The 19,492-nt window shown below is 45.9% G+C and overlaps 1 protein-coding gene across 1 annotated transcript in view; it reads left to right on the top strand.

Moving 5' to 3' along the window:
• The window catches only part of rsu1 (Ras suppressor protein 1), a 26,349-nt gene extending 7,638 nt beyond the window's left edge, over nucleotides 1–18,711 (top strand). Inside the window, exons 8-9 of the mRNA XM_030349050.1 lie at nucleotides 2,912–3,044; nucleotides 16,677–18,711. Of these exons, the coding sequence (XP_030204910.1) occupies nucleotides 2,912–3,044; nucleotides 16,677–16,779 (236 nt within the window). The 3' untranslated portion in view covers nucleotides 16,780–18,711. The remainder of the gene's footprint in view (nucleotides 1–2,911; nucleotides 3,045–16,676) is intronic.
• Nucleotides 18,712–19,492: the final 781 nt, after the last annotated feature.

Below are 19,492 nucleotides of genomic sequence, written 5' to 3'. Positions count from 1 at the left end.
ACACCTGGACACTTATACACCTGTACACAGCACTGAACGCAGTACCGAGCACACACCTGGATACTAATACATCTGTACGCAGCACTGAACACACAGCTGGAACCTTATACACCTGTGCAATGCACTGAACACACAGCTGCAATGGTACTGCTGCCACAGAGTGATATGCTGTCATTTAGGTCCGGTCAGGTGGTGTTTCTTACAGCACGTACACCAAACCTTGGTTTATAACTTGTTTAAGAGGAAAGTTGATGTAGTAGGTTACATGCTTTTGCCGTTTCTGGGCGTTTTGGGTTGCCAGGTAACGTCAGTCAAACATTATGGCTGTACGTACCCCCCAAAAATCTGATGGTGGGTGTGCAGGATATTGGACGAAAAGAAAGCCCCGCCCCTAAATCAAAAAAGCCCCATCCCTAAATGATTGATGATGTCCGTAGATGAGCTTAAACACAGTGTTTGGTTTTACTTTAAAGCCTTTCGTTGGATGTTGCTATGGATGACGTGTTTCCTCAGACACTGCAGAGGCAAACTTTTGGAGTTTAATTAGTGCGGCACTTAAATACATGACATCATGCAATACAATACACATGACAGGGCTTCTGAGAGAAAAAGCAACAAAATTACAATGAAATTTAATTGATGAAATACCAGAATGTGATCCACTCTCTAGTGTTGCTATAGTCTGCCAAAACAAATCACTAACTCCCAAATAAGTCCCATTTTACCCAGCCTTTTAATCAGCCAACTCCGTCATCTGGAGATTTGAGTCATGGGGGAATGACGAACGTTGAGATGTGGAACTCGCATGACTTTTTTGTAGTTTGCAGACAGAGGCTGAAAGAGGGAGAGAGAGAGGGAAAAGGAAGAGAGAGGGAGAGAAACTGAGAGACCCAGACTGAACACTTTACAGAGCCCCACTCACCCCTTCACAGAGGGCACCAGGGATCCCAGCGCACACTTGACAGCCTGCTCACTCTCTTACTCTCTACACACACACACACACACACACACACACACACACACACACACACACACACACTGTTGATGGCAAAAAGTATAGAAAAAGTGATTCCAGTGAATCTGTAAGCTGACTGCCACTCAGTCAACTGCTTCTGTCTGTCTGTCACCCTCCATGTCGCTCTATCTGTCGTTCTGCTTTCTTTCTTTCTGCTCGTAGCGAATGTCTTTATGTCACTTTGTCTGTCATGCTGTCTGTCTGCCTGTCGCTACGTATCTTTTAATCGTTTCCCCCTGTCTCCAATCGGGGTCCGTCAGGCCATAGGCATATTGACTGAAACTAGCCGGCTGGCTATTTGTGCCTTTTTGTTTAGTGCATGGATAAAAGAGATATTGAACAGAGGAAAAAATGCAAAAATGCAAAGAATAAGCAGAGCACAGTGAGGGGAGGGGGGGTTAAATGATAGAGGGAAGAAGGAGAGAGAGAGAGAGAGAGAGAGAGAGAGAGAGAGAGAGAGAGAGAGAGAGAGAGAGAGAGAGAGAGAGAGAGAGAGAGAGAGAGAGAGAGAGAGAGAGAGAGAGAGAGAGAGAGAGAGAGAGAGAGAGAGAGAGAGAGAGAGAGAGAGAGGCTTATTAGAATCCACACTGTCACGGATCCATAAGCCCTTTGCTCCGCTCCAGCCTTGTTAGAAAGAGAGCAAGAGACAACAGCCCAGAGAGAGAGAGAGGGAAAGGGTTGCTGGGAGAAGGGAGGAGTAAAGGGAAAAGTGAAGGAGACACGCACGCAGGCACGCCAAGCACACACACAAAAACAGATGCTTGGCACACCCACAGGCGCATAAACACGCACCCACACACACACATATGCGTGGACACATTCACAGGCGCGCACACACACATGCTCACAAACACAAAAAGGCACACAAATGGGCGCACACATTCAAACACTTGCTCACACACATTTTGAAGGAGAGATCTGCAACTGCAAAAGAGGATTTGTTAAACAAGCGAAGGAAATGTTGTTTTTGACAGGCGGGCTCTTGGCATTAGCTTGGTGTTGTTCAGACACTAGTATACAAACCAGGGTCTGGTTGGACCAGTACTACACCAAGTGGCTGAGATAAATGTTAGAAGAGAGATACAACTTTAATGAAAAGATTATCTGAATAAGAACAGGTCACAAGATGCATCAGTAGCTGTCTGTGTAAGTGTCACAATTCTCAAGAGGAGCAAGAACAGAGATCCAAATTAGAACGGTGCTTCATAACGGTTTATTAGCCCATCAATAATGGTGTGTGTGTGTGTGTGTGTGTGTGTGTGTGCGTGTGCGTGTGTGTGTGTGTGTGTGCCCATCTCTCATTTGGCGTGATATCGGTGTGTCAGCCATGTAAGGTCGATTGGGGTGGCGGGGGTATTCTTGTTCTAACACTGAGTTTGGCCCGTCTAAAACTTTATCTTGAGCCCCCCCTCCCCCCCGCCCACTGCATGACAAGCCATGCTATGTTAGGCTAATAAGAGGCTAGTTAATTAGCCCCAAGGTGCCTAGCATCAATTGCAGCAGCGCTTTGACCTGCGAAGCCTGACATGGAGGGGCCTGATGACCACATGGGGTGCTCTCACTCTATCGCTCTGCCTCCCTCCTCATCTCCCCCCCTCCCCCCAGCCCTATCGCTAACCTGTTCATCTCAAATACACACACACACACGCACAGGCCCACACACACACACACACACACATCTAACCCTGTGACTTTTCTTAGTCTCACTTCTTCTGAATGTTTGGTGAGGTGTAAAAACATCCCTTCCCAGTTCCACCCTCATGCTCCTTTGCTCCTTTCATGCAGTCCATCTACACAGCACCACTTTCTTTTAGTTTCTGTCCTTGTGACTCCTGTACCGACTCTTTGACTGTAGCTATCTGTACTCACACTCTTCCCCCCCCCCCCTCCCTCCAGGCAACCTGGATCTGACCGGCCCCAAGCAGGTCTTCAAGGCCGATCACAACCCCTGGGTCACCCCCATCGCCGACCAGTTCCAGCTGGGCATCTCGCATGTCTTCGAGTACGTCCGCTCCGAGACCTACAAGTAGTAAGTAAAGAATCCCCCCCTCCTTTGGTTCACTGGCCTTAAAGGTGCACGGTGTCGAATTTTTAGACGCAAATAGCGGAACGGACTCGGCGGAAATGGAATCTAATATTCATAAGTACGTTTCTAGTAGGATATAATTCCAGGGAAATAAGAATTGTTGTGTTTTTTGTTACCTTAGAATGAGCCCTTTCGATCTATAAAGGGTAGAAACATGGTGGTGCAATCTGGCAGTGCGACATGGCGTTGCCATGTTGCACCGCCATGTTTCTACAGTAGAGATCAGACACTTTTTGTGTGATAGTGTGTAAAGTAGTGCAGCCAATGGCAATTTGCGTATCTAAAGTTCCATAATTTGTAATTATTATATTGACTTGGATATTGAAAAAAATTAATCGGAACAAGCAATACCGTTCAACAAAAAATACTTTTATTCGTAATCTATGAGCTATAGTTAATCCAGACCTCAGACTAAATACAATACATATATCTGTCACGGAACGACTCGACACTTGGCTACTCTATGCTGTTGTCGACGATGACATCATTGGAAGTGTCTGATGGTACACGATACAGGCCATTCCAGGCCTCATAGTCATTGGAAAGGTATTGCTGAGGGGGATTTCGTTGGTTGTAATCTGCAACCTCACTGCTATCTGCTCCTACATTTTACACAGTGGACCTTTATCTTCCTGATGTGCATGAAGTGAAGGGAATGAAAACTCATACAAGACCTCCTGCAAGTGTAATCTCGGGCGGTTTCACCGTTGAACGAGACCTACTATCTACGAAGAGATGATTTCACTATGAACCAGAATTGTGCTTCCTAGCCCTTTTCAAAAGGGGATATTAGCGGGCCTGACACACAAACCCAGTTTAATCTTCAGTGTGGTTGTTTAACCATAAGGAGTGCCACAATTAGGTTGAACAATTACGCAATGATAATGGTCTTCACATCATAAAATATATTACCTTTTATAATTAGGTTATCGTTAAAATTAATTGTGCCTCTGACTAAAGAGGACAGAATTTTAACACAAGTAATTTAGGAGTGCAGTTTTTTAATCCTCCCCAGCTTCTTTGTAAAAGAACAATGTAGCAATGTCCTTTGTTAAACGCCACCTAAGGGGCTGCCACACTCCACCTAGGGGACGTAGGTGGAGTGTGGGGACACGGGACGCAGGGTGGGGATTTTGAATCCGGTTTGTTGTTAAGTTTGTAGGTAACGATACACGGCCTGATGCTCCATGCTGGCATGCAAGGGATCTCACCCTGTGTGTGTGTGTGTGTGTGTGTGTGTGTGTGTGTGTGTGTGTGTGTGTGTGTGTGTGTGTGTGTGTGTGTGTGTGTGTGTGTGTGTGTGTGTGTGTGTGTGTGTGGTGTGATAGGTGGTTCAACTTGTGCACACTGATAACCCAATGTGCAACAGGTGTACAGCCTCACCAAGCCCCAGAGTCCAATCACACTCAGCCAGGTGTGGCTGCCTAAATCATCCAGCCATCATCCACAAACACAACCCCACAAACAACTTTATGTCTCATGTTTCATCTAATATCTGCACCGCTGGAGGTGTGATGGCGGCACAGGAGGGGAACGCCAGCAGGGGTCTGTTGTACTTTAATGACGGAGCGCTGCTATCGCCCCGGCTTGTCTTTTGAGGAACGAACGTAAATCCGTCTTTTCCCCCGAAAAGGGTTTCACCCTGCCACTGAGCTCCAAAAAGGCACACTCTGGAACTGATCCGCTGTGTTTGTGTGTGTGTGTGTGTGTGTGTGTGTGTGTGTGTGTGTGTGTGTGTGTGTGTGTGTGTGTGTGTGTGTGTGTGTGTGTGTGTGTGTGTGTGTGTGTGTGTGAGCGCGAGCGCGTGTGTGCGCATATGCGTGCATCGGAGAAGAACATGTCTCAACGTTATTGCCGATTGCGTACAAGCCCGTCTCAGGAGTGATTCTGTCTCTGCCCCTACCCCAGCCCCCCCCCCCCTCCCTACCCCACCCTCCTTCTCCTCAAGCCTTCGGAAATTTATGCTTGCCGCTGCCTCATCCCAGCCGAGCCGGTCGAAGCCGCTCCCTGCAGGGCACCGTTTCACCCGTTTGTGTCTGTCTCGGTTCACGTTTATAGCTGCCATTCTTTAGTTCCTTTTTTTGTTTTTTTTTCCCCCCATACACTTAATTGCCTTTACAGGCGCTCGTTCTGCAGAAGCCTCCTCTCTCGTTCGTAATAACCATATTGTTGCATGGAAACTCCACCGCGCGCCAGCCCCCCGAACTCACACTGCGGTCTGTAGACTCCCCGGGGAGGTGGAGGTTGGCAGTTGAACACCGCCCGGGAGAACGTGGTGGACGACGTGAAGGGAGGTCTTGGAGGAGGCAGCTCTCTTACAAGCTCTGAGTCTCTCCTTCACTGCACACATTCGTTTTACACATTGTAAAAACGGATAGTTCTGTTCCGCCATTCTGATTGGCTCAAAGCCGATGCTCTAAAAGACTGCCTGTGGCTGCATGACAATTCATTTTTAGTCTTAATGCGATGCCAATCTAAAAGTATGCTAGCCTATGTTGCTTGGCAACCACCGTGCTCTTTTTTGGAACTATATTGCTTGGTGGAAGAATCATGGCTTGATTTCAATAAATGTGTACATTTTGTGAAATCGATAACAGCCCCTAGCTGTTCTAAAATAACTTTAAACCACCAATTGATGATCACAATTCCATAATGCCGTAGTTATTATTCATTGCACGTGACAGTGCACGGTGATCCAACGGATATGTGACATCCATTCAGTACGTGTTAATATGCAAACGTCGGCCCCTCCCGTCGCCCTGTACCTCGACGAAGACAGCGCCGCTATGAGCTGCCATCGATCTTTAGATTTCCGAAAGCCGATCCGTCATCGTCATATCTGCCTCTTCAGCAGCTGTCCAGGTGCGATGATGAAGAGCGCGGCGTGCGACTCGATACGGCGGCCCCCAGCCCGGTCACTTGAGGCTGCCAATAGAAGGCCGGCGTCTCTCTCCGTGATGAATCACTCCCGGGCGCTCCGCCGCGCGCCCCCCCCTGAGCGCGGCCCCCTGAGCGCGGCCGCTCCCGGCACACGCACAACGACACAGACCCTTATCCTAGTCAGGGTCTTTTTTTTTTTTTTGGTTCTCCCGCTGTCAGCTCCGGACGCAACGTCTGGGGCCTTGGATGCCTTGGGCCCCCCCCCACGGGCTAGCCCCCGGGTTCGCTTCTGTCTCTCGTGTCAAACCTTGAGTCGGATAATCCACCCCCCCCCCGCCCCCACGATCATTACTTCAAGTAACACCAGCTCTCAAACTCATGCTGTCTGAGAGCTTGCCAAATTATTTTCTGAGCAAGTTAATAGATCATGTTAGGAACTTCTCTTGGCTTGATCAATTGGGGTTTTATATAAATATCTAACATTTCAGGCAAAATATTAAATGCTCGTCTAATATGTCTATAAATATGAAAATAAAGTCTATGATATGTTAGTCTACTCTTAAAGCCCTTTAGAAAACTTTGTGTACTTTGTTAGTTTCTCCTTTAATGAAGGTATTCGAGTTGCTTGCTTGTGTGTGTGTGTGTGTGTGTGTATGTGAAAGGAAAGAAATAAGTGAAGATTAAGTGTGACATAGTGATGTGTGCGTGTCAGCGTGTGTGTGAATGTGTCTGTGTGTGTGTGTGTGTGTGTGTGTGTGCGCTTTTGGCAGGGGTCTGTCATCAGACAGGTGATAACAGATTCGTCCGACGGAGATCCTCCTCTGTGGCGTCACAGCTTTTGTTCTCACCTGACTAAATGTCCTTCACCTCTCTCACACACCGCTCACACACACCAGTGGCAGACAAAGCCCATCTGGCTCACCAACGTCTGCCTGCACCCTAATGGGTGCTTCATTTATGAGCTTGATCTCGACGAAGGCTGTGTCATGCAATACTGTGCGTGTTGGGCGAATGATAAAAACTTGTCTAGCAGACCCGACAGCATCCAACAGCACAGTGTTGTTTTGATCGACTGTTTTGATACCCACTTAGCAAATTTGGAAAGACATAAAAGAAGAAATATATTTTTGTGTCAGGGTTGTGAATGCATAATATATCTGGTAAGCAAAGCAGGCACCTTATGATCAGACCTTCACACAGAAATCTATCTCTGATCTGATCTTCCATACAGGCAGTTCCTGTACATTAGGATAACCTGCGGATGATGAACAAACTTATTCTGTGATTGCACAAGTGTGTGTGTGTGTGTGTGTGTGTGTGTGTGTGTGTGTGTGTGTGTGTGTGTGTGTGTGTGTGTGTGTGTGTGTGTGTGTGTGTGTGTGTGTGTGTGTGTGTGCGTATTTTTATTTCCCATGCATATTTCATTTGGGCACTTGTTTTACTGACAGAGGAATCGGCGTGCTGGTGTTTACTGACAACAAGCCAAACCTGTCTGCTCAGCCACGTAGACTGTGCACATTAACATGCGTTCAGGCCCACGCCCCCAACCCCCACCCACCCCCCACTCTTCCGCCACGTTACATTATCTTTTATTCATTGCTTCCTCTGTGGAATGTTGTGATCTTCTCTGTCTTTCCATCCGTCTGCTTCTTCTTCTTATCTCTCGTAAACATCTTATCTTTGATATGACTCCCTGGTCGCACCCCAGGTTAAAAGCCCCTTAAAGTGACAATTTCGAAGAGCCCATAAAGATTTGCATGTGACGCAAGGTAATGTCAGTTAAGTCACTGTCTATCGTTGAATGCTTTAACGCAATGCTGAGGGAGCCTATGGCCCACTGATGAAAGCCCTTGCATCTGCAGCAGTATGTATGTTCAAAACTAGGCTACTTTCCCGCCATGCATTCAAATCACAAGCGTGATGTATAATAAGCTGTGTATCTCAGATGTCATTATAACGACTGCTTGATGAGGCACCCGTGAGATTGCACTTCAACTCCAAAGTAGTAGGAACAATGCAAAGGTGGTTTGAAAAAAAAAAAAAACCTTCTTCAATTCTTATCGCCATTAACACCACAGCGAGATGTAATTCCCCCTCATTATGTGTACAATTACACTCCTCCCCTCTAAAGAGATGGAGCCGCCTGGGCTCGGCCCCTTGAACAGTGTTTAGGGACAGACTCTCTTATTGAGCTGATAATAGATGGAGCTCGCACACACACACACACACACATACACACACACACACACACACACACACACACACACACACACACACACACACACACACTGTCAAGGAGCAGAGGCGCGCTGCCCTCTGTAGCTATTGGGTTTTTCTCTCGACTTACAACCACTGCATCATTAACAGCCAATTAGTGGTGGGAGCGTGTGTGCATGCGTGAGTCCCTCCTCAGCCCGGCAACGCTGCACCATTCCCCCCAGGCACCGAGTCGCTTATAAGCGGATTTTTAAAGACAGAATAATTGGCAAGCATCGTTACAATACAGATACTGCCACAATTTGTATTGGTATCGGAGGAAAGTCCCGCAGTAAAAAAACATCTGATGCCGGTAAAGCCACAACACAAATCATTTTTCTAAAACAAAGAGACGTGTTGTGTGTGCTGGGAATTAAAAACCTTTCGTGCAAGACAGAAGTATAAAGCGCTTTACAGGGGAAAGCCCTTTCCAGGGAAACAGTTTAAAATAAGAAAGGCCACATCTGAGAGGTTGAATTAAAGATATTCTGCAATAAGTAAGTAGAAGACGCTCAACAAAAAGGTGTGTTAGAGAAGGTTTGGGACGGACCGATCCATGTGATGCCCTCGGTGCCTCTGGGATACTGCATTGATCTGCTACGGTTAGGGTTGGTCCTCTTCCCTTTAACGTGGGCAGATAAATGTAGGTAAATGTGTGTGGGCCTGAGAGTGACAGTGCAAGAGCAGCAGGAAGAGAGGTGGAGAGGAAGACCACTTGTTGCTGCTTGGGTTCCACGTAGTACAGCGTGGCTGCTGAAGCAGGTCTATAGCATCAGTCTTTGAAAGGCTTTAAAAGCTCTCGCTCTCTCTCTCTGGATCATGTTCTCTTTTGCTCTCATGGTAGAGTGACTGCTGCTTGGTCAGGTTTAATCAACACATACACATAGCCCTACCTGGGATGTTCAATGAACGCATTAAAAGTGTGTGTGGTGTCGGCCCCACTGCCTCTTCATTCAGTCACTGTCTACTAGATTAAAGGGTGTGTGTGGGGCTCAAGAATGGCCCCTGGTGGGCCGTCTTAATCCACAATGGACAATTTCACCAGCAATAAAAGTAACCTTTCTTAATATTACATTTATTGGGAAAGAAAAAGAAAATCCCGTTCTATTCCTTTACCGTGGAAGCCGAATATAAGAAGCTTCGACACGGGGGCTGGTTTGAATGTGTGTGCGGCGAGCACACAACCACACGTTTGATTGCCGCAGCCCATCGTTCCTCGTTATTTGGGCTCAGGGTGGGCAGGACAGGGCTCCGTCCCACACACATACACACACGCACGCACGCACGCACACACACACACACACACACACACACACACACACACACACACACACACATCGGCGAGACTGGTCGGGGAGACCTCTACACCCTATCCATCACACAGCTCATTAGCCAAGTACAACACAATCTCCCTGCCTGCTCTCCCTCTCTCACTGGTTCTGTTGTGTTACTTCCTCCATCTGCACTTTTTGTTAGTTAACTTTGCCCCAATCCTTTCACACAATTGTCATTCCTGGTCCTTTTTCTCCTTCCTCAATTGTTTTCCCCTGAGCCTTGCATTCCTTCCATCTACCTTAATGTATACTTTTTACTTTTAATTCAATGCTTTTCTTACTTTTGTCTACCCTCTTTATGTTTGCCTCCTCTTTCTTGCATCTCTCTCTCTCTCTCTCTCTCTCTCTCTCTCTCTCTCTCTCTCTCTCTCTCTCTCTCTCTCTCTCTCTCTCTCTCTCTCTCTCTCTCTCTCTCTCTCTCTCTCTCTCTCTCTCTCTCTCTCTCTCTCTCTTATTTATCTATACATATATTTAACATCATTTCATCCTGTGACACTGGTTGTTGTGTCTGGTTACATGATGTTGTCAATGTTAAGGGCACTTTATTACATGGCTTAGTTCAGTACTGGATTCTGATTGGCAAATTACATAATAATAGCGTCTTAATTCTGAATACCAGAGCGTTGCTATGGGCAAAGTTCCAACCGTACGGCACAGGGTTTGTAACTCAAACCTTAAAGTGCTGCTTACGACAAAACCATATCAACTCATATGGCAAAAGCAATGGATATAAGATACAGAATATATATATATATAAATACACATAAGCACCGTGTTGTTTGGTCGAGCCATGGCGCAATTGCTGGCCGCATCTTCTGTTGCCAGTGGTCGAGAGCCGTGCTCGTTTGTAACACATGTTAATTATTGTAACTTATTTCAGATCTACGCTCTGCCCCAGTCACACTGCCCCCACTGCTCTCCTCCCTCCGGGTCCAGCACACTCATAGATCTCATACACACTTATGTATTCCATATATCTATGTGTTTCTGGGAGCATTTCTGCGCCACGTTTATAGCAGCCTACTAAATTGGCCTGCAGTTCCAGTGAAAACGCAAAGCTGGTATCAGATCAATGGCCTATGACATCCGGGCACATTTATCAAGGGGCCAACAAGGACTGAACGCGCACACACTCACAAACACACAAACACAGACACACACAGGCCTTTCAACTCTTAAAATGAAACACAAACGTGCAAAAAACGCAGCAAAAGGGGTTAAAACGATAACACACGCGCACACACACACAAGCAAGCTTTGCTTTGATTAATTAAGCCGTGTGGAATAGGAGAGTCCCGTAAAGACAAGTCAGGAATCTGAAACCACTGAAGCCTCCTCTTCACCTCCCCCTTCCAAAATCCATTGGTTGATCGGCGTCTATACCGCTAAAGACACTTGCATGGAGACAAAACTTGTATAGTAATTGGTGTTCATTATATGATACCACTTTAGAATCCAAGTTAGTAACTTTATTGTGTGTGTATGTGTTTGTGTGAGTACTTGCTACACTCTGTGTGTATGGCGATGTGTACTGGGTACACACTTCGTGATGATTATTCAGTGGTACATTTTTTTTTTTTTTTACTTCCCTGAAACCAATTGGGCGGCTCCACCTTCCCAAGTGTCTGCATGATTTCTCGCTAGATGCTCAACGCCTTTTGTGTGTCTTTATATTCCTTCAAAGATTTACTGTATTCATAAGTGTAACGGCGGATCTCCTCGCACATCCTCACTTTAAAACATCTCTCCATTATTGTATCTGGAGCATTCGCAGTCGGATTTTGTCGTCCAAATAGGGGTCTGCGTGTTCCTCGTGGCAATGACCAGAAGGGTTAGTCACGCGGAATATATATGTATATATATATATATTCCATGGCCTCGGAATATGTCTGGCAGAGGTCTGAAACACGATATTGATCCATTCATCTTCATAAACCCTGTATATACTGCTGTAAATTGATGGGCAGGTACACAGTGTACCTGCCCATCAACGTACAGCAGTACAGTATATAACGGCTACCTGCTCTGCGCTTTGTGAATGGGTCTGAAAGCATGAGGGAAGAACGTTTTTGTCCTGATCATGTGAAGGGGGCATTAGCCTTACGCAGAGTATGGATTGAATTGTGGGAGAATCTCTTGTTGCAACATGTACATCTATTTTAACACCATCTGATCATGAGAATGCTAGTGCGATTGAGAATCAGGCCTGGGTGGTTAGGGAACGGCATTGATAAGCGTGTGGTGTGCTGTCTTGGCACACAAAACACATAAGACCAAAACAGTTGCTTTTATCCTCATCTATCGTTAGGTGTGTGGTCTCTCACCTTTACCAAATTTGAAAGATGGTCTAGTGTGTGCCAGGCTTGAGGTTGAGAGGGGGGTGCAGAGTGGATATCCTCTGTTCCCCCTGGGCTCTGGCATCTCCAGTGTACAGCAGACTGTGACGGAGGCCGGGAGGAAGAGGAGAGGACAGCTGGTACGCGGGGGCACAAAGAAAAAAGCGGACATAGGAGAGTCGAGAGGACTCGGCCAAAAGACCCATGGGAACGTCAGACTTCTCTATCTCTCTCTCTCCTCTTTATAAAAAAAAAAAGGGTTTGGGATATGAATCACGGAGCCCCATCAGGAAGATCCATCACAGACACTTCATTAAATAATAGAACGAGTGCTGATACATTTTGCTCTGTGCCAAATCTAAAATATAATTGTTTTTACACCAGGGCAGCAAAACTGATTATTTTCAAAGTCGATTTTTTGTTCTTTTTATCAATCATTTGGTCTATAAAATGTCATATATAATAAAATTTACCAGAGTTCAAAGTGACTGTCTCAAAAATGGTTGCTTTATCTGACAAGCAGCCAAGAAAACGAAACTTTTCTTTTTATAATAATCCACGAACCAAATATTAGAATCAAACTTCACCATAAATAAATCAGGTTTGACAAATTTTCCGTCGATCGACGAATCGCCACAGCCCTATTGTGTCCCACTGTATCCATGACCGGTGTGTATTCTGAACGCTGCGCTCATGCATCCAGAGATGAGCAGCCGTGATCCCCCCCCCTCCTCTCCACATCCCAGCCCATGCACCGACGGAGGCGCTTGATCGCACCACAGCACTGGCTGGATTTGGTAGACGACTGAGAACCTGCAACGTGCTGTGAAACAGCACTGTGGAGGCGATGACTGTGTGAGTGTGCGTTTATGTGTGTGTGTGTGTTGGGGAAAGGGGGATGGGGATGAACTGGCTGCTACACGACCCATAGTGTTCCGGAGTTATTTGAGGACAGAACTGGAGGAACGTACATCGCTCCCGCCTCACTCAGGAACGAGGCTTGGCAGCTTTAGAGGGATGACAGGTGATTAGGAACGGCTGTCACTGAAGCGGCGAATACATAACGGGCTTTCTGCGTCGGGGTTGCCACTGTTTTCTTCAGGAGTTGAGGGTTGAAGCCAAACATAGCGTAGGCGCTGCCCTGGGGCCGTAGCGGCCGGCTCGGATTCTGCACATGGACGTCCAATCAGATCACAGCCTTGTCTGGCGTTCTGACTGAAACTGAATCCAAACGGGCATCCCTATCACCCTAACATGGTTGGGAAAAACGAAAAGTCAGCATCCCTCTCTTTCCTTATAATGTCATAGACATTGTCGGCTCATAGCGGCTGTTGCTTTGCTGGAAGCTAATCATGTGTTCATGGACTTAACTCAGCAGTCTCCGAGTCCTCTCTCACTCACCGCCAAACCCTACACACTTAACTTCCATTAACAACACACTAAAGCTGCAATGACACCCCTGCTCCTTTAGAGGGAGCCTTCTTCAATAAACCCCTTTTTGGGGCTTTAACACAGGGCTTTCTCTGTGTCATTAATTAGGAGCATTATTCTTCACAGGCATACGCACACATTGATCCCTCCTTAGTTCCTCCTCTTTTATGAGACACGTAATGGAGCCTCCTCTTCTATATCTATATCGCTGTACCCTCCCAGGCCCATTCATCAGCCCAGAGAGATCCACACTTACTCCGGCGCCCCGCCCCCTTGTTGCAGCAGCCCCATGTGGAAGCAAGGCCGGACTGTTTATCGATCAAATGAGCGATCCTGCCTTCCCTTTTAAAAGGCTCTTGCCCAATCAATCAAAAGATTCCACTTTGGACTTATCTGTCTTATGTCTTGCCTTTGGTTGGTCTCTCTCTCTCTCTCTCGTTCTTTTCTCTCTCGTTCTTTTCTCTCTCGTTCTTTTCTCTCTCGTTCTTTTCTCTCTCTCTCTCTCTCTCTCTCTCTCTCTCTCTCTCTCTCTCTCTCTCTCTCTCTCTCTCTCTCTCTCTCTCTCTCTCTCTCTCTCTCTTATTTATCTATACATATATTTAACATCATTTCATCCTGTGGCACTGGTTGTTGTGTCTGGTTACATGATGTTGTCAATGCTAAGGGCACCTTATTACATGGCTTTGTTCATTACTGGATTCTGATTGGCAAATTACATAATAATAGCATCTTAATTCTGAATACCAGAGCATTGCTATGGGCAAAGTTCCAACCGTAGATTCGAAGAGACTATTTATTCCAGCGGAGCAAAAAAAACATTTTTACATCAATAAAATAAATTTTGCAATAATGACCGACTCGTTGATCTCTTATATAACGGAGGCATCCTCGCCTTAAGGTCCACGTTCTTCCCTTACTTCCTGTAAAAAGGGCTTGTTCTTTAGTTGTTCCTTGGTCAAATGAAATGCTGAAGAGCAGTGAGGGTTTGATTGTTGGTTTGTTCCCCCAAGAAAACTTTATCTTTTTTGTAGCAGTCTAAGTTGCTTACTTTGCGTTGTGGCCATTCTGATCGATCCGTTCAGTCCCACGGTCACAGAGTTGTTGTTGGAGCAAGTTACTTGCTGGTGGAGGTATTCTTAGATGCTATTGTTTCCTTTCAGTTTGAATGAATGATTAATTAAGTCGAAAATCATTTAACAAAAAGCTACATTTTTATGATGCATCGTAACTTTTAACGTTGAAACACAAACGTGCACAAGACCTTAAGTCCGATCTAAACCTACATTAGTGCTAGCAGTAAGCTTTACATAATTGTCCTCTCTATGGGGCCCCCTTAGCCCAATTACTACCACTACTTTGACTAGTATTAGTACAGCCCGTATTGACGGGGTGTTTTAGGGTTCCACCGAGTTTCAGAGTTGGCTTTATCCTCTGGGAGCGTGACTGTACGGCTGACTGGACAAGCTCTGCAGGGGAAATAATATAAAGTGTGTGTGTGTGTGTGTGTTTGCATGTGCGTGCATGCGTGTGTGTGCGTGCGTGCGTGCGCGCGCATGTACACAAGTACAGCATATTGTATCCTTTTCTCTTATTTCTCAGAGTTTGGTTATTTGTGGTATTTAGAGAAGGGTATTGGAATGGGGAGGAGTTGGCCTTTTCCCATTCCCCAAGAGGGGCGACCTACTGCAGGGGAACCATCGGAGGACAGGCCCCCTTCCCGCTCCATCTACTGCTCCGTTCTGTTACCAGGGGTGAAACCACCGGGTTTAGGTCTGCCTGCCTGTGTGTAAGAGATGTACACTTCCTGTTCGAGTGGAATCAGTCTTCACCATGGACTCCTATAGATGTTTGTTTCAGGATCAAAGATGAGCTGCCTATGCTCGTCCCGGGGCTTTCCAGCCTATCCAGAATGAACTATTTGTGTTTCTCATTCGAAAATTATTGTGGTCTAATAATAAAAAAAAAAAAAAAAAATGACACCCATCATATAAGGTTTGACCTAAACACCGAAGTTATACATTTAAACTTTGAAGCATTTAGCTCAAACCTTACAAATGTTCTCTCAACCCATCCCCACATCTTCATATCAAGCACAAACTAATACGATTTATTTTAGTTTAGCTAGGGGTTGCCGTGCACTTGTGCATATTTGTACAGGTACTAGTTTGTGTGTATCGGTTTTATATGTGCATGCATGCGTCCTGTACGTGCCTTTAGTAAATATTGAAGGCTCCCTCAAATCAAGCGCAGGAACTCTTGACATTTAGCTGCTCTGCAATCCGACCTCATGTTATCAAAGGGCAGGGTTCATTTGTCTTTATGTATTCATCCTCTTTCATTTCCATTTGAAATAAAAAACGGACGTCAATGACCCACTTGTTTTTTTTCGGTATGGCCCTGGCCACAAAAAGATAATCTGTACACACACACACACACACACACACACACACACACACACACACACACACACACACACACACACACACACACACACACACACACACACAGACTCTGATGTGCGGTCAGGTGCGTGGGGTTGGCGTCGGGCTCGGTAATGATCAGGCGCTTAGTCAACATTCACTGTGATCGCCCTATTAGTGTCAGTTACCACTGCAGTACCCGGGCGGACAACCCCCACCACCATCACCACCATCACCACCATCACCACCACCACCCTTTTCTTTTCTCATTCTATCTCTGTCACTACCCCCCCCTTGGGTGGCTTTGGCTCACAGAGAGAGAGAGAGAGAGAGAGAGAGAGAGAGAGAGAGAGAGAGAGAGAAGAGCTCGGTGAAGTGGAAAGGGCCGTTCCTTGTGCTTCTGTCTCTGTGTTAACCCCCTCTCTCTCTTTCTCTATCTCGCTCACTTGCTCTTTCCACACACACACACGCACACGCACCCGCAGCGCATGCACACATACAGACACACACACACTTCCTCTCCTGCTCTGCTCTTCCTCTCTGGAATGGCTCAGTTTAGAAATAATTGTCTCTTTGTGTGCATCCTTGATTTTGTTTTTTTGCTTCTCTCTGGCCCTCAGCTGGGTAGAAGAGAGGGGGAGGGGAGCTTCTTGCTCATAAAAACACTCTTTCAAACATATACATAGATTTGCTTTTTGGTAATGTTGTATCCCCCTTTTTTCCGCGGAAGGGGCTTTGATAGCAAAAGTCAATTTGCTAAGTCTCTCTCTCTCTCTCTCTCTCTCTCTCTCTCTCTCTCTCTCTCTCTCTCTCTCTCTCTCTCTCTCTCTCTCCCACCCCTTTTTCTCCCCTTCTATAATCTATAATCGTATGCTTATCCTATCCCTCCGTCTCTCTCTCTCTCTCTGTCCTCCCCAGCCTGTACGGTCGGAACCTGCAGGCCAACCCGGAGCCCCCCAAGAAGAACACGGACAAGAGCAAGAAGATCAGCCGCAAGCCGCTGGCCGCCAAGAACAAGTGATGAGAGAGGGATGGAAGAGGAGGAGGAGAGGCTAAACCTGCTCTCACTGCATGTGCCTTTTAACATCCCTTTTCATTAGAATTTTCCCTGTTTATCTTTTCTTTTTGGCGTCCTTATTTATCGTTCATTTTATACTGCCTTGTATTTCTGAAGTCCTTGTCGCAGCAGTGCCTCCTCGAGTCGTCGTACTCCGGCTGTGCGTGGGGTCCAAGGACCAGTCTCTGATCTCTGCCATTCTGCAGCTGTTTTGTACTGATTAAATGATGATTTCAGATTTTAAAACACAAATTCCCATTTCTTCTTTCTTCTTCAACTCTTTAACCATGCATCTCCTGTACGGCAGGCTCTATTCCTTCGCATTGTTTAATTTTACTTTCGGTCGCACATACACAAGGAGATGTGACCAGACATAGGGGCAAGCCAATCTAAGGCCCAATCCCATTTCTACCCCTTATCCCTCTCCCTTGTTTTGAAGGGGTAAGGGGTAGAAATGGGATTGGGCCTTACACCTTCCCCTTACCCCTTCCCCTTACACCTTCAAAACAAGGGGGAGGTGTAAGGGGAAGGGGTAAGGGGTAGAAATGGGATTGGGCCTTAGCCTATCTGCCTTTTGGCTAGGTTGAAACTACACTTCATATCAAGCAAACAACCAAATCTTAATTCCACTTCATGACGGTTGCAGAGAACTCGCCTTTTTCTCGTGTGACAGCCAGACACTTGACTTTGTTGTCCTTTTCGTAATCCGGGCCCTTACTGTGACCTGCGGAGCCCCCACTGACTCAGGTCTGGCTGGGAACAAGCTGCCATGGGGCCCCACCAGCGGCTGATCAACCCCGGGGCCCCTGTCAGAAAGAGGGCTCAAACAACCCGGGGGGACCACCAGACCCTCACACACGTGGGTCTCAGCTATGACACACACACACGTGTTTGTGTGTGTGTCCTAGCTATGTTTAAGGCATGAGATAGAGAGGTCGTTAGCTACCCCTAAAACTGTTGGGTCACGACCACAAGGGAAGAAGAATCTCTCTGGTTCACTCACACGCAGTCACACACGCATATATACAAATACACATACACACAAACCTAGTGCCTTTTTAGTTAAGTTGCTTTGTTTGTAATTGCCTGCTGTTCAATTGCCTCTCTCTGAATTTCTTTCTACTGTCTTTGCCTTCCGTCAGACATCGTGGCTTCTCCACGTTTAGTAAATCTGAACAATAGGACATTGACAATGATGCTTAGATATTATTTTTATACACGTCACCCTTGCGATTGAAAAAGACTGAGTTAATGACTACATCCTTAAAGTACAATACCCACTTGTAGCTCCTCAATTTCTCCAACTGGACTCCATTACGGCTCCTTTTATAGTGTTCATTTCACTGTGTGTGTGTGTGTGTGTGTGTGTGTGTGTGTGTGTGTGTGAGTGTGTGTGTGTGTGTGCATGTGTGTGCGTGTGCGTGTGTATTTGTGTAGGCGCACGAGCGTAGGCATGTGGCGTGCTCCTGTAAGAAAGACTGATTTCAATTGTTCTATTTCTCTTTTCCGTTGGCTCTGAGTGTTTTTCCTCCTATCTGGGACAAACCCGGAACCCAATATTAGCCCCGATTCACGGGAACAAGTTATTTTTAAAGAGCACACAGAAGAAGAAGAAGAAAGAATTGAGGCACTCACCTTACCGTCCGTCACCTCACAACTTGTTGCAAAATGAACAATTGTAATCACTCCAATCTTCTGTATTAATACCGAATACAAAAGAAGTTGAAATGCGCAGGACGTCACATGACAGCTTTTTGCAAAATGAACAAATGTAATCACTGCAATTCTTTTGTATTAATTTGTATCATGCTTTTCTCTGGTGCCACGATACACTGTTACATGTACCATTTGCTCTGTGTATCAATTATTTTGAATAAAGCATTATCATTTGCGTAATGTTGTTTGGCCTTATTCTGCTGGACATTATTCCCACAATCATCATTTTCAACAATTCAATATTTATTTCCAACTCAACTCTAATGCATCAATATTGCAGCATCATTTAAGAAATTATTATTAACACATTCATATACACATACAAATGCATAGTCCAATATAAAATTCAACTCACTATTGTTAACGTGGTTGAATAGATTTTACCTTAAACTTCCATAAAATATCTAAAACAGAAATTGGAATGAATCGCCCTGAACGAGATGCATAACAGGCCTTTATAGCAGCATATACAACCAGCTTAGGGGCAGATGTCCGGTACAAGACATGCTTATAATGCTATTCCTGAATGAAACCTAAAGACCAGATTGGAGACGTCTTAGACATATATATGTACTCTTGGAACAACTCTTCCGGTAAACACAGGATGTTTGTTACAGTCTACATAAAAAATCACTTCTCACACGTCGGTGTCTCACTCTCACTGTCATCCTTTCAGCATTGTTTCCTGTGCTGCTCCAAACAAGCCTTGACTGGTTGGCTGGTGTGTGTATGTGTGTGAGTGCTGTGTGCGTGCATGTGCGTGTGTCTTTGGGTGGGGGTAAGGGGTGTAAGAGGAAACAAAGTAAGCGAAGAAAAAATATTTCAAAACAAAGTATATTAGTACAGAACCCTTTGTGCATGTTTGCTACTGCTTTCAAGTGTGTGTGTGTGTGTGTGTGTGTGTGTGTGTGTGTGTGTGTGTGTGTGTGTGTGTGTGTGTGTGTGTGTGAGAGAGAGCATG

The sequence above is a fragment of the Gadus morhua genome, chromosome 23 (assembly GCF_902167405.1).
Source record: "Gadus morhua chromosome 23, gadMor3.0, whole genome shotgun sequence".
Lineage (NCBI taxonomy): Eukaryota > Metazoa > Chordata > Actinopteri > Gadiformes > Gadidae > Gadus > Gadus morhua.
The sequence above is the reverse complement of the archived record's forward strand: the minus strand, read 5'-3'. Positions and strand labels throughout refer to the sequence as shown.